Below are 22,564 nucleotides of genomic sequence, written 5' to 3'. Positions count from 1 at the left end.
GCATGTACAATGAGATTGCACCTTTGTATTGAATTCCCAAAAATTAAAATGATAGAATTGTGGCAAGATAATTAGGATGCATATGATGCTCAAGTTTTAATTCTTTCTAGTAATGAATGCAATTTTCAAACAGCTGTTTTCAAAATGAGATGTTTTTGGGCATAAGGAAACAGATATAATTGTAGTTTATATGTCAGATTTAATATTATCTTTTTTATGTCTTTTCAACTATCTCCATGAAACTACGGCAAATTGGGGCAGCCGCCTTAATGAACCAAAATGTATTGGTTCCAATATGTCCCATTTAACTGGAATTCACTGGATGTAATAATGCAACAGAAGGGCTTGGCTAAAGCACTTGTCTTGTATTTGTTGCATTATATCCATATTTTTAAATGAATGGCACAACTCAAATGTGCAAATCATGCTCCTTTTAAAAAAAAATGTAACATGTCAACATACTCTTGTTAAGGGAAGTGTGAGGTGTAACAGTATTCTGAAATTAATTTTGTGTGATATGTCTGTTTGGATTATTACATTAGCCTTTTAAAATGCCTTCTTGAGAGTCCCCAACATTGATAATGTTACTACAACCAAAATGAGTAATTGCCTCCGAAATAACCAGTGACACCTGACTTTTAGTTGAATGTCTACAGTGTAATTTTGCATGACACTAATATTAGATAACTTTGGTTTGTTGTAAGTAATTTGTGTATGTAATTTAATGCAGGGCTAATCCATTAGGAATGAAAGGTCATATGGCCAAGTGTTATGGAGATCTTATCCAAGAGTTGTGGAGTGGAACTCAGAAAAATATAGCACCACTTAAACTCAGGGTAGGACACCAAACTAATATGAGATATTTATTGGAGTAAAACCCACGTGTATTAGTAACTTAATCAATACATATTGAATTCAGAGGTGTTGGTACTGGCAATTTTTTTTATGGAATCAATGAGGCATATTTGGAATAATTGTTTTTTGATGTGTTTGCTGCTGTTTTGTACTGTGTTAAATATTTCTGTTACATACTCCTTTATGGCTTAATTATGTGAAATCTGATGGATGTGTAGCAATGGTAAAATTCTAGAATTAAAGTAATCTAATTTACAGATTTGACATTTGTGTTAGCAAACCTGAAAAATGATGGTTAAATATAAAGCTTTAATGCTAAAGGGAATTTTTGGAGGGGTAGGAGAGAAGAGAGAACAATAAGGATTAATACTGTCAGCAGAAACTTGTTTGCTTTTTATCAACGTAAGGATTTTGTTTGTTTGTATATTTTAGTGGACAATAGCAAAATATGCTCCAAGATTTAATGGTTTCCAGCAACAGGACTCTCAGGAGCTTCTAGCATTCTTGTTGGATGGTCTTCATGAAGACCTCAACAGAGTTCACGATAAGCCTTACGTAGAATTGAAGGACAGTGATGGTCGTCCAGATTTCGAGGTTGCAGCAGAGGTCAGTAGGTTTCTTTTTGAAACGTTTGAAATACTAAATTTAAAAAAGTATATTCTGGATTTTTAATGGTCTTTGGAGTGATTTTGGGATTTTACATTCCTAACAACTGGAGATTGCCAGTTTGTTCTGTATTTTCAGAACTTCATTATTTCTCTCCTTTGATCACCAGGAAGGGTCTTATTTTGCATCTTTTATTTGTTTTTTGATCACTTGGACAAGAAAAAATAGGAAAAAAATGTACCTTGAGAAAATACAGAAATACCAATTTCATGGCATTAATCAGCAAATGAACCTGGGAGAAAACTGGAGTTGCATTTAGACCATGTTCATAATTTGACAAATTATGTCAGTTTATTGCACAGAAATAATTGCAGTAAGAATAACAGGAATCCTGTTTTAAAATCATGTGGAGCATTTAATTGTGAGAAATGTTAGAAAATATGAATCATAATTCCATGTTTCTTGCTGTGTATAATCAGCAGGCAGGATTTTAATTGCTTATCGTGCTAATTAATACAACTTTTCCAGTTTTCAGTCATTTGAAACTTGAAGTAAGAAATGTATATTAGTGTAAATGCATCCTTCTTACGTACTTTATTTTTAACTGTACTATTTGTAAATTTGTTTCTTCTAACCTGTTTTAAAGAGAAAAACATTTTAATTCACAGTGTATACCTTAAAGCTGAATGTTTTAATAGTTATAAGGGATCCTAATGATCTTGTTGCTAATGGCAAACTCTGCTCTCACACTTTTTACCCTTGCAGGCATGGGAAAATCACTTGAGGAGAAATAAATCAATTGTTGTTGACCTTTTTCATGGGCAGCTAAAATCACAAGTCAAATGCAAAACGTGTGGTCACATCAGTGTTCGATTTGATCCATTCAATTTCTTGTCTTTGCCTCTGCCAATGGATAGCTTTCTACACCTAGAAATAACAGGTTTGTTGTTACAACCTCTTTGTTGAAGATACGTACGAAGCCTAAGACAGTGATGAGAATGGGATTGAAGAATTGAGGTGGCCAGTTTGGATGAGCAATATAGGCCTTGCCAGCAATGCTTACAAACTGAAAAGCTAATAAAATAATTACCTTTGTTTCACCAGTTTACTCAGTTTTCCTGCAAGATGGTGTTTGTAAAGCTGCTGTAGCTTCTTAGTACAAAATAATTAGAAACAAACAAGTTGAAGTCCACATTTATTGTCATCTGACTGTACAAATCTGCAACCAAACAAAATAATGTTCCATGGTGCACTGACAAAAAAATATATCACACAGAGAACATAAGTCAAAGTATTACCATAAATAAATTAATAAAGTATAATTCAAAATGCATGTAGTGCACAGCACAGGTGAACAGTAAAGGGCTTGCTGTCCTAGTAACAAGACCTTGGTGACAATTTGCCAATTTTAAAAGGTGTTTAGCATGTGAAATGGAAATGTAAAGCAGTAATGTCTGATGTTGGAAATTGAAGCACGTAAATAGCTAGAGAGGAAGGACATTTTGCATCACATAATCGCTTTGATGGATGGTCTGAAGACATCTGCGGTAAAAGTCATGCCAAACACGGCACCTTATTAAGCATCATTTTGAATATAAAGAAGAAATGCTAGAGATCCTCACTAAGACAGGCAGCATCTGTTGAGAGAATTCATGTTTCAGATCTATTGTCTTTTGTCACAGCACCTAAAGTGTAAAAATAAGTACATTTTAAGCTGCAGAAAGGGGGATGAGTGAAGAGAGAGCAAAAAGAATGATAGGGTAGTGAATAAGATTGTCTGGATGATGCAATTGCTTTCAGTGTTCTCTAGTTAATCATAGTTAACCTGTCTGAAGCAAAGTAGGCAGAGGGAAATGAATGACGGCAGTTAGAAAAAGAAAGAAAACAACATACTGTTTTTGTGAAGGTAGAACAGAGCAATTGCTGGAAATACTCAGATCAGACAGCATTTTGGGGAAACAAGCTGACTGTATTACAGTTCTGATGTATTAAAAAAAAAGAGTATCTGAAATTGCTGAATGCAGAATTGAATCCCAAGGGTTACACCATACCTGGATGGAAACCTTCAGCTTTGTTGGAGATGTGTAGCAAACCTAAGACAGTAGTCGGTGGAAGTGGGATTGGAGAATTGAGGCAGCAGGAAAGGGAAGCAGTGTCATGTTTCAGGATTGACTAAAGTTGTAAGGGAAGAAACACAGGATGAGTGGTTGGTGGATATGCAGATGCAAACCAGAAAGTTACAGAGAAATGTTGAAAAGATGAACACTCTGTAAGATAATTCCATTTATTTACTAGGTTGATCCTCAATGATTACTTTGTATTGTTACCTAAACAATTGCTGTTTTATGTTGAGTAAAGCATTAAAGGACAGATATCTTCAGATGTTCTGTAGCTTTAATAAAGAACATTTTGATTCTTTTCAGACCTCAAAATTGAGTAAAATTCTATTGAAGGAAAGGATTAGTAATGCTTGGATTGTGTTGCTAAAAACTAAAATGGTGAAGGTTTTGCTTGTATGATAAGTCGATACTTTCTCTTTTAGTTATCAAATTAGATGGTTCAACACCAGTCCGATATGGTTTACGACTGAATGTGGATGAGAAATATACTGGTTTAAAAAAGCAATTAAGTGAGTTATGCGGACTAAAAGCAGAGCAGATCTTGCTGGGAGAGGTTCATGGTTCCAATATAAAAGTAAGTATCCTTTTTTGTGTTTCAGAAACAACTGTGCATTGAACAGCTCCTTACATAAACTGTGCTGCTTATTGAGTTGAAATTAAGATTTAAATTCTTAATGGAATCCTCTCAAAACAAACAGCTAATGGAATGTAAGCCTTCAGTTGATGTAGAATAAAATTTGGGAAATTCAAGGCATAAACTTAATCTAGCTATTCTGAAGAATAGTCATAAATTGGTCAGCTGTAATATTTGATGAACATACACATCTTCTGATTTTTCTAAAATAAAATTACAATCCTTTTAATTAATAGAAATATAAAATAAGCTGCAACCTAGTAAATGATGATTTTTGTTTTGATCAGAATTTTCCTCAGGATAACCAGAAAGTGCGCCTGTCAGCAAATGGCTACCTTTGTGCTTTTGAGATCCCTGTTCCAGGATCACCAACCTCAGCCACTTCTCCTGTACAAACAGGTAATATTCCATTGAGATGTGCATGAGTATGGTTGTGAATATGGATAAATTGTAGGTAGTAAACATTTGTTAGGATTAGTGCAAATACTGAAAAATATCAGCCATCTGATTTATGTTTTGTACTCTTGCAAGTGATATTGAAAAGGACAGCTTGCATGCAGAAATAAAAAAAGTTTCTATGCTCATATTTAACCTGATGTCGTGAGATTTTCCTCATTGATCAATGAAGTCCAATAAAAATAAAAGATGCCTGACCAGACCCAAATCCACAAGAACTAACAGGTCGCAGGGATTAGCATTGTTATTAATTAAATGGGAAAATTCAATCATTTGCATTAGTTAGTGTAATTTCTAATGACGTCAATTTGCATCTGTATTATGGTAATATGGATTGGTAATATTAATAGTCTTAAAGTGGTGCTATGAAGTTCCCCTCTCACTGTTGTTTGTATGTTCTAATTGAGCCAGTAACCTGTTAATTAAGTTGATCAATATTGCTGTGAAAATGGTAATTAAGAATTTCACACAAACTATTTGAAGATTATTCTCCTATACACAATAATTATTTTGTCAAGCTGGTTACTCCTGAAGGCAGTGAAAAGTACTTGGAACAATTTGTAAGACAATCAGTTTTGATTGCCCTCTGTCGCACAAATAACACAAGGAACTATTTGAATGCAATATATTTTGAAATAATTTTGCATTATTTATTGAAGTGTTGTTTTCTTCTATTTGTAAGATTCCTCCCAGGTGCCATTTAATAATGGGATGCTTAACCAGTCTTCAAATGCGAATCCAATGAAGCCAAATCTGATTCCGAATGGAATTCCTAGTACTGAGGTGCCAGCTGACAATGAGAAGAGTCTCTCAAATGGACTACCTAATGGACATTTGCCAGGGGTTAATGATAATCCATTCATAGGATACATCATTGCAGTTCACAGAAAAATGGTAATGCACTTCTTCAAAACAAAATTACCATTAAAAACTGAAATAAATATTAGCCTTGTATTATAATCTCAAAATCAATTCTGTATTCCATGTGTATCAATATGAACTGCACTGTCAAATATAGTAAAAAGAAGCTCATCTATTCATCAATGCAATAAATCTTGTTGAAGTGTTGCAGTGTATTTAAAGAAGTGATTTAACATGATTTCTCATTTAACATCATTTGAATAAGAGCTATGTTATATAACAGAGGGTGATAAAGAATGTAGAATAATCCAATAATCATTCAGTTTTCAGCAGTTTACTTACTGCACTGAAGAGTTATTCTATCTTTTGTGAATTTTGGAGATCTGACTTTTCAAGCTGGGTTCTTGTAAGTTTGGTATTTAAATCTACCACTTAACCTCAACTTTCATTCAATCATCTTCTTATTTCATCATTAAAATTATATAGTTGACCTGTAACATCTATAAATTATCTATTGGAACACCAAATGCTAAAGTTACTACAACTTCTGATGGCATTCCTCCTGAGAGAAGTTGATTGCCAGAATTTAGAAGAAAGGAGTCAGTCAGAATCTATCTTTGTCAAACTGTGATTGTCCAATGAGGACCTGGGAATTGTTCAGTATGATTCTAGTTTTCATCCCTCTAAAAAAAATTTAGCAATATTGATTTTTTTTTTTTTCCCTTTCTTTGCTTTTGCTTGATCATCAGAGGTACATTTCTATATCCTAATACCCAATGACATATCATTGTAACAGCACATCTTAAGTTCAGTCTGGCTCATTCTATTATTTATCTTTTATACAGATGCGGACAGAACTGTATTTTCTGTCCTCCCAAAAGAATCGCCCCAGCTTGTTTGGTATGCCACTTATTGTACCCTGCACCATACATACACGCAAGAAAGACCTCTATGATTCTGTATGGATACAGGTATCACGGCTTGCCAGTCCTTTGCCACCGCAAGAAGCAAGCAACCATGCTCAAGACTGGTCAGTGCAAGTAATATTTATTTTCACTCCTCAGTGTACTTTTTTTTACTAGTTGATTTAAGTTCCAACATAGTGTACATGAACTACAGTAAAAACTTTTCTAATGATATTTCTTCTGACATTCTTCAGGGGATTAAATAATGGGTTTCTGACATAAAGTAAATGTTGCATCTAGTCTAAGATCTGGTGTTTTTAAGAGAAGACACAAGACTTTTTGGAGGAACATGACTACACAATGCTAGGAATTCAGTTTTTTTGTAAACCACTCATGCAAACTCCTGAAGTGCTGGCAATTTTTTCCATTTCACAGAGCACTTACTTAGCTCAGTATTTTCATTAAAAATGCCAGACTTATAGTGTAACCATATAAATAAAATTACACCATAACCAACACATTAAGTTATTATTCAGCAATGAAGTAATGTTTTTAAAATCTTGGGGATTTATATTAAAATCTGAGGAATACATGTTCATGATTTTTAGATATTAAATTTAAGCAGAGGTTAATAGATTCTTAATTGGTCAAGACATTAAGGGATAAAGGTATGAGATTGAGGCTGAGAGAAAAATTGGATCAGCCGTGATAAAGTGGTGAAGCTGACCCAGTGGATCACATAGCCTGATTCTGCTCCTATATCTTACGGTTTTATTTTTGTTGAATCTTCGCTATCTCTTATTAGTTGATTTCATTTTTATTTCACGATGCGCTTTCTATCTCCGATGAAATTTGTGAAAAAGGATGTTCTTTAATAAATTCAGAAAGGTATACCTGTGCCTCTAAGTACAAATTTAAGTACCTTCATCCCCTTGTAATTGGTCTGTATTTGATACTGTAGGTTTATAATAATTTGATTTGGCACATTTTTACGTAATTTAGTATATTATTTATACAACAATCAGCACAATTCTGTATGCTCACACGCACAAGCATGTGTATTATCATTATGGTATCTGTTTATCAATACCATATTTCTAAGAACCAGCAAGCAGACCAGCTGTTTCCGATCATTCTTGACTTTTTAAGTTGTTTTTCCACAAAAAACTTGGCATTTTGTGGCCTAAGCTCAGTGTTCTGATCAGATTGATTGCATCTCATTGTTCACCTTCATCCCAAAAAAAGAGAAATCTTTGGAATTCCCAGATTCAGAATTTTGCCTAGTACCTATTGACTTGCCATTCAATGCAAATGGCTTTTGTAATGGCTTGAAAAGAGGGAGGATTATTGGTAGTTAACGCATCAAGGTGATAGAATTGAACCTCTACTAATTTTGTTAAAAGTTACATTGATTTTCATAGTGATACGCAGCATTGCAATATTAGGCAAGATCTCTGCAGTTTAGCAGTAAACTGGATTGTCTATCCAATTAAACTCCTCATTGTCAAAGTTAAGGAAACTCTTACTTAGGAATCAAAGGGTGTCCATTCAAGTCAACTTCAAATACATGAAAGTATAATCTAAACTGAAAGAACAGTGTTATAATTATAAATTTTCCTACTGTCTTGGTCTGCATATATTCTTCTTGTCCCCATTTAATGTTGGCAGAACAGCTCTAATTATTTATTGCAGTCCAAGATTTAGAATGTCGGAGTTGATAGCCATATATTCTGAAGTTAATGGCAATATTTCTAACCAGAGAATTGGCTAAGCTATAAGTAAGACATAGGAGCAGAAATTGTTTTTTGAAATTGTTATCCATCGATTTTCAAGATTATGCTTTAATTATTTTTAAATCAATTTACTTCATAAAGCTTCATTGCTTCTTTAAAGATTAACATTATATTTCTCTTCTAGTGATGACAGTATGGGCTATCAGTATCCATTCACTCTTCGAGTTGTTCATAAAGATGGAAATTCTTGCTCATGGTGTTCATGGTACAGGTAAGAATTAAAACCATTTAAAATTTTTGCAAAATTATCAGGAATTTATGATAACTGGTAAAATGATTGTGGTTTAAGGTCATTGCCTAGTATCCAGTTGATTATATAGTATATGCATTTTACAAACCAGAGAATATGGTTCACAAGATCAACCTTGCTGCTCAGTTGCTAAATTATCAGTTTTATGTGGTCATTGTCTCATTAGCAAGATCCATGCTAACTGCAGCAAAAATCTGCTGCACACCAGTGTACCAAAGTTCTCTTTAAAACAAGACTGAATTGCTTACAGGCAGCCATCAGTCTGGCATTGTATGCAAGAGATAAAATACTGAAAATGAAAACAAATCTACCTTTATTTTAAAAAGTATTAAGTATTTTATTGTTCAAAATATAGAAAATGCAGAAAGTATCAAAATTCTTATCCTAACGTGCGTGATTTTTTTTTAACCAGTAGTATAAGTAGTATATTTCTTGGTCTAAACTATGCTTGTACTTCGGCTGTTGCAGATTCTGCAGGGGGTGCAAGATCGAATGTTCCAATGAAAGAGCTTGTGTTGGGAATGCTTACATAGCCATTGACTGGGATCCAACTGCTTTACATCTTCGATATCAGACATCACAAGAGAGGGTAAATATTTTATTCATTCCATAGCGGTGTAACAAGTTGTAGAATTTGTTGTTATTTCTTTTTTTTTGCCATTCCAGTAGTCTGACAACAGCACAGTAAATGCATATGCTAACACAAACTTCCAACTGGCAACTATGCAACAATGTTGTGTAAAGACTAAGATTTATCATGATTTTTAATTGTTTTAAATTGTCAGATATGTGAGGAACATGAAAGTGTTGAGCAGAGTCGACGAGCACAAGCAGAGCCTATTAATTTGGACAGCTGCCTCCGGGGTTTCACCAGTGAGGAGGAATTGGGGGAGGATGAGCTGTATTATTGCTCCAAATGCAAAACTCATCGCCTGGCAACAAAGAAGCTTGATCTCTGGAGGCTTCCACCAATATTGGTACTGAGAATAAAGGCTCTTAATTTTATCAAGCACACGCAGACTTAAATAACATTCACTGCTCCTTATTTAAAAAGTAAAAGTAATTTTAGAAGAAAACCTACAGCACAATGCAGGCCCTTTTTACTTTAGAAATTACCTAGGGTTGCCCATTGCCCTCTATTTTTATAAGCTCCATGTACCTACGCAGGAGTCTCTTAGAAGACCCTGACATATGCATCTCTACCACTGTCGCCGGCAACCCAATCCACGCACTCACCATCCTCTGCAGTTTTTTTTTAAAAAAAGCTTGCCCCTGACATCTCCTCTATACCTACTTCCAAGCAGCTTAAAACTGTGCCATCTCGTGTTAGCCATTTCAGCCCTGGGAAAAAGCTCTGACTATCCACAAGATCAATGTCTCTCCTCATCTTATACACCTCTACCAGGTCACCTCTCATCCTCCATTGCTCCAAGGAGAAAAGGCCAAGTTCACTCAACCTGTTCTCATAAAGCTCCCAATCCAGGCAACATCCTTGTAAATCTCCTCTGCACCCTTATAGTTTCCACAGCTTCCTGCAGTAAGGTGACCAAAACTGAGCATAGTCCTCCAAGTGGGTTCTGACCAGGGTCCTATAAAGCTGTAACATTACCTCTCCACTCTTAAACTCAATCCTGCGGTTGTTGAAGGCCTATGCACCATAGGCCTTCTTAACCACAGAGTCATCCTGCGCAGCAGCTTTGAGTGTCCTATGGACTCGGACCCCAACATCCCTCTGATCCTCCACACTGCCAAGAGTCTTACCATTAATACTATATTCTGCCATTGTATTTGACCTACCAAAATGAAATCCATCTGCCACTTCTCAACCCAGTTTTGCATCCTATCGATGACCTGCTGTAACCTCTGACAGCCCTCCACACTTTCCACAACACCCCCAACCTTTGTGTCATCAGCAAATTTACTAACCCATCCCTTCACTTCCTCATCAAGGTCATTTATAAAAATCACGAAGAGCAAGGGTCCCAGAACAGATCCTTGAGGCACACCACTGGTCATCGACCTCCATGTGGAATATGACTCATCTACAACCACTCTTTGCCTTCTGTGGCCAAACCAATTCTGGATCCACAAAGCAAGATCCCCTTGGATCCCATGCCTCCTTACTTTCTCAATAAGCCTTGCAGTGGAGTATATTGTCAAATGCCTTGCTGAAATCTATATATACTACATCTACTGCTCTACCTTCATCATTGTGTTTAGTGACATACTCAAAAAAATTCAATCAGGCATGTAAGGCACGACCTACCTTTGACAAATCCATGCTAATCTTGTTCAAATTCTTTGATTTCTGTAATGTAAGTTTACTATTGTTTTGCTGACTGATACATGCAAGAAAATAAGGGAGTTCTGAGAGACAAAAAAAAATTGTTTACCTAAGATGATGATTATTAAGTTTTGACAGTAAATGCAAATGGGTAATTTTATTGTATTTAATGTGATAAATAATATAAAAAAAATCTTAAGTTATTTGGTCGAAAATAATTCACCAATAAAACATTTTATGTGCTAACTGTGTAATGCATTTTCTTAACAGATAATTCACTTGAAAAGATTCCAGTTTGTTAATGGCCGCTGGATTAAATCACAGAAGATTGTTAAGTTCCCCAGAGAAGGTTTTGACCCTGGTGCTTTTTTGGTACCTCGTGATTTAATGCAGACTGCACAAATGGAGCTGAGGAAATCAGATTTGAGGAATAGCCAGGGATCAGAAACTGGTGACAGTCTTGGAGTACAATCTGGTGTAAACTTGGGCATTTTAAATGTGAAAGGTATTTAATGCTTGATATAATTTACTATATTGTTTGATTTTTATTATATTAATGCTTATTATTTAAAGTTCCATTTAGTTTGTAATTGCATGTTTCTCAATTAAGCATCTATTAATTAGATATAAATAAAATTGAGAATTGCTACAAAAATCAATAGTCACAGCTGTTTAAAAGAAAACTTCATTTAGCCTTCCAATTTAAGTGAGGTGCATTTATTTTCCTAGTCACAGGTGCTGAACTGAACAAACTTTCTGTTGTAATGCAAGTGCTTACCTTTAGTTTTTGTCTTCAACTTCAGCATCTCCACCTTCAAGAAGAAAAAATAAGAATAATTCATCAAGCAAAAACAACAGCCCTACAAACAGTCCCAAACAAGGAAAAAGCAGAGGACTACTACGTTTATCACAACTTGGAAAGAACAAACTTTCAAACAGTAAAGAAAACCTGGATGACAGCAAAGAGAGTAACTGTAATGTGGATCAAATATTGGAGATAAAGAATGTTAGAAATGCCCACTTGGACCAACTAGTAGATGACACTGATAAGACAAAGAGCTCTGAGGGGAGCAATGAGGGAATAATTCCAGAAGTTGTGAAAACACAGAATACAGAATTGATTTTAGTCAATGGAGTGTGTCACGAGAAACAGCAGAATGGATTTGGGAGTTGTATTAGTAATGGAGAGTGTGAAAACCGCACAAATGAAGATATAACTTCAGATGACCAAAGAGATCCAAACCTTTTGAACCCTCTATATAACTTGTATGCAATTTCAGTAAGTGCTGCAATTTTTTTATCTATTGCATGGAGTAAAGCAAATAAGTTTTCTCATTGTTACACAAATATTGAAATGTATAGTACATAAATGTGAGATTTATAAATGGTGAACTTTGCTTTTTTTATTTTTATTTTATCTAAACCATTTCCTTGTGAATCTGCGAAGTTCTGAACTTTGAAGCTGATATCATTGATTGATACTAATCAATCTATCAAGTTGAATGCTGGCACACCTCAATTTCTATAGAGCTAATGAAATGCACTTTCTGAAGACACCACTAATATAAAGATAAACTTGACTGACTTCAAGCTACCTTTTTTAAAACTGATGTTCAGCATTTCCTCTTTCAATGCACTAGGAAACAGATGGCTTCTGCTTAGTAGAAAAGAATGACAGTTCATAGTCCACCCAGTTATCTGGGTTTAGAGATTGTTAGTCAGATAACATAAGGAAGCATTCTCCAAAATGATAAAATAATTTTCAATGAATATACAAGGGCTGTCAATCATGGCGCAATACCTTTCAAAAGCAATGCATTGGATTTTAAAATTAGCTTCGACTTTTTTTACTCACAACTTATAAATTTTAATTGCATTGCAAGTAAACTTAACCTCAATTTAATTAAGCAACAGCAAACACATCCTGTTGATCAATTCCACAACAATTAAAAAGCTTCAAAAATTCATTTTCATTCTTCTGTATTGTCAATCCAGGCAGTCAAATCCCAGGTACTACATTAGTGTTCAACTTTCATTGGAAAGTGATTCTACTCTACTCCAGTTCCTATAGATAGCTTGTGATCAAAATTATATCATCCTTGTCACTGTAGGAAAATGCCTTCAGTATATAACTCGGGACATTTTATCTGAGGCTTCGTGAGCATTTTCACCTTTCCCCTGCTGTACTGTTTTAGTAATTTCTGAAGAGAGTAGATCTGCCTCTGGTTACTATTTGTCTTAAAACCATGTGGCATATTTCAATTAAGCTTAAGTGTGTTTTGGATAATTATGCTAAATGGATACAAATGTACAAAACCCTTTAAAACTTCGTACATTTTAACAAAGTGCAGCTTCCTCTGAGTATAAGGAAAAAGAATTTGGTGAGCAAAGGTGAGAGGGTGACTTAAAACAGTGGTCCCCAACCACCGGGCCGCGACAAAATGATATGATTTGGCGATATGAGTCAACTGCACCTTTCCTCATTCCCTGTCATGCCCACTGTTGAACTTGAACACACGCAAGGTCATTAGTCACCTAAATGCAGTGATACCCTTGGACCAAGGATTATTGGTTGGCCTCGGGTAACCGGCCACCTCATGCGGCCCAATGCTGCTGGCCTGGAGCACGGACAGATGGGTGCCGCCTCTAAACCTGTTTAGCACACCGAATGTTCGTGAGGAACCCGGTGCTAAAATATCCACAGACGACCTAATTCGGGCTCAAGGTTTTTTAAGTAGCAGAGCAGCTACTTCGCTGTGATCTACTGAAAGTCATCCCTCAAGCCAAACTTTTGACAGTCTGTCTCTCCGGACTGCAACAGCCATGGCCCCGGTACGGAGACCTCCTGCCCTTACCTTGTCCTCTCACTGGTGCAGTGATTTTATGTGTTCATGCAAGGAAAATATGCGCTGTGTGTTTAATATTAAATTTGTTAGATAAACCCTTTTAGAAACAAAATTGAGTGTATTAGCCACTTATAAGTGACACATAGTTGACTTACCACCTATATTCCGGTTGTGATCACCGCCCCCCCGGTCGGCTGGTCTGCAAGAATATTGTCAATATTAAACCAGTCCGTGGTGCAAAAAAGGTTGGTGACCCCTGACTTAGAACATAGAAAACAGCCATGAGAGGTAGTGACAAGGAGTCTCTAAGTGAACTACTCGGAACTGGATAACTGACAGTTATATGGAGAGGACATTCCAGAAAATGATCACCCACAATTTAAACTTTTGTATGGAGAGGTGGATTGGCTGACTGCACGACAGACCAGAGTATCAAAAGATTCTGCAACAATCCTCAACTGGTATTCACTGCTAAAGATGGGAGAAAGTGATGGTTCATTCAGAGAATTGGGTCAGGGCTAGGGAGATGAGATATTTTCTTTTTATTAGTTATGTAATTGATAAGAGCAAGGATGTCATGATTTAACTGTATTAAACATTTATGCCACAGCTAGAGTACTTTGTACAATTCTCATCAGGGAATAGAGGAGGTTAGCGTGGATGCTGTTAGTGTTAAAATTTAGAATTATAAGGAGCATTTCCAGACTGTGTTTTTGTATCATAGACTCCCAGAAGTTTAAAATTGAAATTCAAAAACATAATTATAAAGGCTAGTTTCCTTTATCAAAGGTCTTTAAATGGAGGAATAGATTTAACTCGTAGAATGATTGGAGAGGAGTTGAAAAAATTATTTCAGTGAATAATTGGTACCTTGTGCCGTGGTAATTTTCAATGAATTTCATCTTTGCTAATCTGTTGGATTCTTTGAAGAACTAACTGGCAGGACAGACAAAGGATCAGTGGATGTTTACTTGGATTTTCAGAAGGCCTCAGACAAGGTGCCACACATGGGGCTGCAGAACAAAATAAGAGCCCATGGTATTACAAGAAAGATGATAACTAGAAGATTGGCCGATTGGCAGGAGGGAAAGAGTTGGAATAAAGGGCTGCTAGTGACTAATGGTGTTCCAAAGGGGTATTGGGACCACTTCTTTTCAGTTATATGTCAATGATTTGGATGATGGTGTTGATAGCTTCATGGCAAAGAAGTGACAGATAGAACATAGTGTAAAGAAGTGTATGAGTATGGCTTATTTATGAAAAGATGTGCTGTATCAGAGAGGGTCCAGTGGAGGTTCATAAGAATGATTCTGAGAATGAAGGGGTTAACCTATGAGGAGCGTTTGACTCTGGGCTATACTTACTGGAGTTTAGAAGAATGAGGGTGGATCTCATTGAAACCTATTGAATATTGAAAGGCCTAGATATAATAGATGTGATTAGAATAGGATCAGAGGGCACAGCCATTTAGCAGGATGTCCATTTAGACCAGGGATCTGAAGAATTTTTTTTTAGCCAGAAGGGTGAATCTGTAGAATTAATTGCCACTGATGGCTGAGGAATCCAGGACGTTGAGTATATTTAAAGCAGAGGTTGATGGGTTCTTGGGCAGTCATGGTGTCAAGGGTTATGGAGAGGAAACAATATAATGGCATTGAGAGGGAATCTAAATCAGCCATGATGGAATGGCAGAGCAGATTCGATGGCTGAATGGCCTAATTCTTCTTCTGTCTTGTGGTCTTACAGTGATTTCAGTTCTTTGGTGTTACCTTCAGTGTAGTTAAGTGAACATTCCTTTGCACAAAATTCCAGAAGCCTGAATGGAGATGCAGCAGGCTAAAAGTATCTGTATCAAAATTGCCTTCGTTTTATTCATAAGTATTTGTGACACGTATAATTAATTAGGACAGTATATTTATTTATATAATCTAAATTCTGTCTAATGAAAATAATACTTACTTTACTGTTATTTATTAGTGCCATTCAGGAATCTTGGGAGGAGGCCATTATGTCACATATGCCAAAAACCCCAATGAAAAGTGGTACTGTTACAATGATAGTAGCTGCAAGGTAAGTTTACGAAGGAGAATTGTTTCTGTATTGCTTAATTAAATGTTAAAGCTTAAAACAGTGAAGTATATTAGCTTACTTCAATTACTTTATTGTCACCAAACAATTGATACTAGAGCATACAATCATCACAGTGATATTTGATTTTGCCCTTCGTGCTCCCTGGAGTACAAATTGAAGTAAATATAATAAAAATTTAAATTATAAATCATAATTAGAAAATAGAAAAGGGAAAGTAAGGTAGTGCAAGTCAGGTCCGGATATTTGAAAGGTACGGCCCAGATCCGGGTCAGGATCTGTTCAGCAGTCTTATCACAGTTGGAAAGAAGCTGTTCCCAAATCTGGTTGTACGAATCTTCAAGCTCCTGAACTTTCTCCCGGAGGGAAGAAGGACAAAAAGTCTGTTGGCTGGGTGGATCATGTCCTTGATTATCCTGGCAGCACTGCTCTGACAGCATGCAGTGAATCCAAGGATGGAAGATTGTCTCAAGAAATGGCAATAGTTGCTAGTTTTGACAGCAGTACTAATGAGTAAAATAAATCTAAATGTACCTTTTGGAAATTAAAAGTGCATAGTGAGGTTTGATGTGATTCATGGATCCAAGGGTTTGTGATACCATTATTCAATTAACGGTAGTTGTCCTTCAAGGGACTGACATGCAGGAACAAATGGGAACCAGTCGAGCTGTCCCCAGTTTTATTATCATTAGAATGCATTCTTTTTCAAACATACATTTTGTTTCCTAATTACAATGGCAGTTGTGAGGCCATTTTGCAGACTGTTATCTAATTTCCACCTTCCTACACTTCCAGAGACCACAAAATTCCCTTGGTTAATTAGTGACTCAACTTAGTGGATATTTTTCTATCTTGTGCCTCATTTTGTCTAACTTCGTCTTTCTTTCACTGCTGTGCATACCATTAAAGGACCCTTTTTTTTCTTGCAGGAAGTACATCCTGATGAAATTGATACTGACTCTGCCTATATCCTTTTCTATGAACAACAAGGTGTGGACTATGCACAGTTCCTGCCAAAGACAGAAGGCAAGAAAATGGCAGACACTAGTAGTATGGATGAAGATTTTGAATCTGACTATAAAAAATACTGTATTCTGCAATGAATGTGTTCTTCCATTAGCCAGATGCCACATGTTTGCTGAAAGACTGGTAACAAAACACTCCAAGTTTAGAATTTCAGGGTTGGACAGGTTTTCTGCTGAAAACATGCTGCTTCTGCAAATTCTTCTGTGATCAAGAAGCACAAAAATAACATGTAAAAGTTGTTGAAAACGGATGGTAATTGTGATTTTTTTTTTCTCTCTCACTAGTTGCTGTTTGCAACTTGCATCAGTAGCCAATGTGATCTGCTACCTCCTTTAAACTGTTTGGGTTTCATGCATTGTGTTAACAAGACCAGAATGGTAGCATGCCAGGAAGAAATTTAAATGCACTAAAACTTGGGGTACAGCATTTTAATTCTAACAGTTATAACTGTGTGGACTACCTTTTCCCTTAACTTTGAGTGAATAGTTCATGAAACAGTTACATTTATTACCTTTTTAAACTACTTCAGCTTGTATTTTAATGGTTATATAATGGTAGGAAAGCTAATAATTAAAATTCTGGAGAATGCATATTTCAACTTAAAAAAAACAAAATAAGTGCCATGATCAATTGAACTCTTCATAAAACTAATAAAGAATCACACAGCATCAACTTAAACAATTTAAAAAGGTAATACTGTTTAATTTGTTTCTTGAATTTTTCACACTCTTCCTTTTGATTTTTGTGACCCTTAAAACAAGAAAGACGTTTTGTAGATCACATGTTGCTACACTGGTCTAGATATTTTGTCCTGTTAACAATTCATATTTATTGTGAATATATATGCTTAACTATCTTTAAGTTGTATATTATTTTTCTTTAGTTTAAGAAACCTTATTTTGAAGGTTCAATAGTATTGCATCTAAATATCACTGCATTTTCAGCATTGCTAAATACCCTTGGTTTTGTTTAAACCTGCATTGCATTATAATTATTTTGGATATAATACATTGTTATTTTATATTATTTTAATGCCTGTGTGGACTTTTAACTTGATGTCATTACTTGAGCTGCAAAGCCTCCGTATACATCAATGCTTTTTAAAGCAGAAGTTTTTTTTTGGCACAAACAAATCCTAGTTCATAGAAACAGATGATTTGCTGACCGATTTTGCTATCTTTGAAACTGGAACAGCATTTGATTTCTAGAGTTAGGTACTATGATTGAACAGTGTTTTGCCTTTAGAGGTTATTCCAATTCCCACCCAATGTGATTTTTATTGATATACTTCAACATCCTATAGCTACTTTGATCTTAAATATATGTGTAATTGTATAGAGACTACTAATTAAGCTCAATGGAAGAGGAACATTGGCAAACACAATGTAATGTAATATTTATCTCTTTATTTTTTTCATCATAGTGTTGCACAGTTTTCAAACTTATTTCAAAACTGATGGTTAAAGTCTCCATTTCATTGCTTGATATTCTAATAAATCACACCTTGCTTTATCTGCACAGCAGAGTTTGTGCACTTAACATTAAACAGTTCAGTGTATTAAAATTTCTGGTAAACATATCGGTGCACATAGTTAAGAACAAATGAGCAATCTTGTGTTAATTTGTGTTTCCACAATTGTTCCTCTCTTTATGTTATACATGAATTTAAAATGCCTGAGTGATTGATTGTGTGAGAAGTGAGTATTTTAAACCATCCTCTCAGTCACAATCCTGAAATAAGGGCAAGTAGTGCAATCTACTGCTGTATTGTGTGTTCTTACAAGTCTATTATAGATATAATGGTTGAAAAATATTCTTTTTTATTAAATTAAATCATTAATAACTGAAGAATTTATTAAATTATCTGAGTAACTACATTACATCTTGTAAATTCTTGTAAAAAATATTGACATTGCACTGAATTAATTGGAAATTTTTAATGTACATAAGAGCTTTGTAAATATGGCAGTGATGTACTGTAATACAAGCTGTAAAAACTGTACTTGTAATTGTATATGGAGTGAATCTGTTCATCTGTAACTATTAAAAGAGACAATAAATACAGTGGCTGGAATGTCTGAGTTGAATAAATGTATAACCTAACTATTGATAAAGCAAGAGGCTGTGACTGAGAATGGTGTAAAACAGCTTTTGCTAAATTATTACAATGCTAAATGGCAAATCTATAGATCCTGCATTTATAATTCATTTTGTAAAGAACTGATCCCTTCAATTGTTTAATGCAATGATGTCTGTAATGTGTAATTCTTTTAAAAAAAATGCATCCACTTCTGTAGAAAGTGGGATCCATAATGGTAAACTGAAAGATTTTATTAAATATTCATACCTTAATTACAAGATGCAATCTTTGCACTAGACTAGATACATGATTCAGAAGCCAGATGTGTTTAATTATGTTTGTTATGAAAGGATTAATTTCCTCCTTTGTTCAACATTTAATCTGTGTTCTGATTTACATTTAACATCATTTTTAGTTGAGGATCAGCATAAAGATCAGGCGAATCTTACAAGACATTGCTCATGCTTAAGTGTGGACTTTGTTGACAGGGAGCTAGTGAACTTGGACAGCTTATTGTTGCCCAGAAATTCTGGAATATTTTGTCATATTTTGTCACCAAGGTGCTTCATATGGCAATGGCTCATCATTAATAATCAAGCTGATGAATAGTTTAATCATAGTCTTTCATGTCCTTCATTCATACATTAAAATATTACCTCCTTTCTATGAAACTTCATTTAATAACCTTTTAAAACCTAGATATACTGCAATCATTGATTTTCCCTCCATTTACATAACCTCAAAAATCATAACACTTAACATCCCCACCACAAACATAATTTTCCTTTCAAAAACTACATGAACTCTGCTGACTTCATGATTTTCCATTGTTAACCACATTGATGTTAGTAGATTCCAGCACTTCTCAACAACTTGTATCCACAATACAAAATTTATTTTCTTTCAACCTATTGAATACTTGTGCTGCATTTACTAGTTCCAATTTGTTGTAACTGGATTTCCAGCACCTGTAGACTTCCTCTTGTTTGCTGTAACTGTTTCAGAGTCCAGGAGACACTGGAAGATTATCACCATCACCATAACAGAGACTACTGAATCCAAATTATTTGTCAGTCTTCACAGCTTATCCTGTACTTTCTTTTTACTCATATTCCTTGCCAGTTTATCTGGTTCTATTATTTTATCAAGCCAGGAGGGAATACAAAATTCTGTTGTGATCGCTGTTCCCACAGAATTGGTGGTGTGAGTTAATTAAGCTTGTTTCATTTAAAAAAGGATATATTTTATTTTAATCCAATTTATTCCCAACAATCACATGATCTATGGTTAAGATAACTCTCTCGATTGCATTTTATCTTGTAAGATATTACTGCCAGATTTACTTCATCAATATAATAAACTCCTTCAAGATTACCTTTACTGCAAGTACCTACTGTATACTTGCTCCATCAGCATTACTGCTGTGAAGGTCATGATTTTAAAATGAATGGTGTGCAAAGTAATCTCTTCGGGGAAAAACTGAGTACAGTTTATTCAGTTTTAAAACAAGATTCTTGCATGACCCTATGGGGGGCGGGGAATGACCAGATTGCTCAATCTTACAATTTACTCATCCTGTATGTCTTTGAAGGCTGAACTTGTAATATATCTAAGGCCCAAATTTGGTGCCTCTCTGGAAGACTAGCTTACACCCTGAAATCATACAATTGCAGCTGCTGGAAATCTTACAATACAAACATGAAATGCAAAGTAAATCAGATAGCGTATGTAGAGAGAAAAATACAGGTAACTTTTCTGGTGATGACATTTAATTTTGTATTTCAACACAGGTGCAATGCCCTTTAATCTTGTTAACCCTTTTAACTTAAGTTTCCAATAAACTGAGCCCTTATCTATTTAGTTTTGGTTTTTAAAAATTAAACTTGCTCCAGCCACTTCAAAGTGTTCAAGTCATTTAATAATTGTCACAGACATCTCTAAGTAAATAAATTATTAAGCATGTGTAACATTGAACATAAACTTATGCAATTTCTTATAAGTTGGCAAAATGGAAATGTGAGATTGCTATGTATTTTTAAATTGGGTTCAGTAAACTTCCAAGACTGTCACACTGCCATAACCATTCATAATGGCCAAGCTGGTTATGGAAATCTGCCCTTTGAGAATTCACAAATTACTATCCAAAAGTTTGAGATATAAAATAAAATCTTTTCTTTGGATTTGTGAAAGAATGTTTTCAAAAAAAATAATTTTCCCCACTTGACAATTCTTGATGCATGTGTGAATGATGCAGTTTCTCATTACTGAAAATCACAATGTGGACCGGTTTCAAGGAATGCAATTCCCTCCTAAGGCAGGGGTTACCTGTAATTACTTTCTCTATACTTCTTGAAAATTTAATACTTGTGAAAGTTTTGATGAGAGAAAAGTATGTTGATAGTCAAGGATTATATCACAGATATTTGTGACATGTAAATTAGTGTGAAGTGTCAATATTGCTTTAAGATTGGTATCGTTTTTATGTTGAAGCACTGTATCACATGAACGACTGGTAAAATTTTGTACTGTGCTTAGACAGTTGACAAATAAACTAATGCTTCCATTCTGCTGGTCTGTGAGTCATGTAATGCTGCACAATGCATGTGCAATTACTCAACATACTATACTGCTTAAGTGGTTGGAGTAGATAATTTGCTAAAAAGACTTTATGTTTGAAATTTTAAAAAGAAAAGTTAAAGGGAGAATCTGTCAAAACTAAGTAATAGCATGTACTGTATAAAATGAATTTGAGATGTGATAGTTGAAATAGCACAATTTACATTGGGTAATTTGATAAATATTACAAAAATGAAGTTTAATTTTTACTTTGAATGATTGCTAATGGTTTTGAGGAACATATTCCAATATAGAAAATGCAGTATTCCATGCTCAAAATAAAACTTCACTTTGGTGGAATGGGCTTAGATGCTTAGAAATGCTTGCTAACTTATTTCAATCCAACAATATAGTAGATGTCCCATACGATTGAGTGTACTCCCATATAGAGCCAGAGAGCACTGCAGCACAGAAACAGGTCCTTTGTCCCGTCAAGGTTGTGCCAGTCTAAGCTGCCTTGACCCATCCACCTGCACTCAGATGTATCCAGACCCATCAAATGTTGCAATTGAACCCTCATCTGTCTCAGCTCAATCCACATTCACACCACCCTTTGAGTGAAGAAGTTCTTCCTCAGGTTCCCCTTAACTATTTTACTTTTCATTCTAAACTTATAATCTCCAGCTCTAGTCGTAACCCAGCCTGAGGGGAATAAGCATCCATGCATTCATCCGGTTTTCCTCAATATTTCGAAGACTCATCTGACATGGTACTGTCACAATTACCTCAAAGATTACAAATTTGGTACTGAAACATCAAATGCCAAAGGAAGTCATTGCATTTGAGAGATTATGGGATATGGTAACTGACATTTCTAGACTGAATATTTTGATATAGTTGGATATGACCAGATATGCTCAATGGTTATTAGGTACACCTGTACATCTGTCTTTAGTCAAGTCAAGTTTACAGTATTGTCATGTCAACCATAAACTGCTGGTACAATACACAGTGAAAACGAAACAAAGTTTCTCCAGGACCCTGGTGCTACATGAAACAACACAAAACTGCACAAGACTATGTGAGACAGCTCAAGGCTACACTAGACTATGTAAAACAACATAAAAACTATACTAGACTACAGACCTGCACAGGACTACATAAAGTGCACAAAACAGTGCAGGGCAGTACAATAATTAATAAA

General features: G+C 35.2%; 1 protein-coding gene across 2 annotated transcripts in view; it reads left to right on the top strand.

Moving 5' to 3' along the window:
• The window catches only part of usp32 (ubiquitin specific peptidase 32), a 147,447-nt gene extending 126,080 nt beyond the window's left edge, over positions 1-21,367 (top strand). For both annotated transcript variants that reach the window (XM_059973239.1, XM_059973237.1), the window contains exons 21-34: positions 731-836; positions 1,288-1,461; positions 2,227-2,401; positions 4,004-4,155; positions 4,503-4,614; positions 5,354-5,565; positions 6,378-6,562; positions 8,355-8,441; positions 8,949-9,069; positions 9,266-9,457; positions 11,035-11,269; positions 11,568-12,043; positions 15,588-15,680; positions 16,628-21,367. In XM_059973239.1, the coding sequence (XP_059829222.1) occupies positions 731-836; positions 1,288-1,461; positions 2,227-2,401; positions 4,004-4,155; positions 4,503-4,614; positions 5,354-5,565; positions 6,378-6,562; positions 8,355-8,441; positions 8,949-9,069; positions 9,266-9,457; positions 11,035-11,269; positions 11,568-12,043; positions 15,588-15,680; positions 16,628-16,801 (2,494 nt within the window). In that variant the 3' untranslated portion in view covers positions 16,802-21,367. The remainder of the gene's footprint in view (positions 1-730; positions 837-1,287; positions 1,462-2,226; positions 2,402-4,003; positions 4,156-4,502; positions 4,615-5,353; positions 5,566-6,377; positions 6,563-8,354; positions 8,442-8,948; positions 9,070-9,265; positions 9,458-11,034; positions 11,270-11,567; positions 12,044-15,587; positions 15,681-16,627) is intronic.
• Positions 21,368-22,564: the final 1,197 nt, after the last annotated feature.

The sequence above is a fragment of the Hypanus sabinus genome, chromosome 6 (genome assembly GCF_030144855.1).
Source record: "Hypanus sabinus isolate sHypSab1 chromosome 6, sHypSab1.hap1, whole genome shotgun sequence".
Lineage (NCBI taxonomy): Eukaryota > Metazoa > Chordata > Chondrichthyes > Myliobatiformes > Dasyatidae > Hypanus > Hypanus sabinus.
Note: the sequence above shows the minus strand (reverse complement) of the source record. Positions and strands in the feature narration are given on the sequence as shown.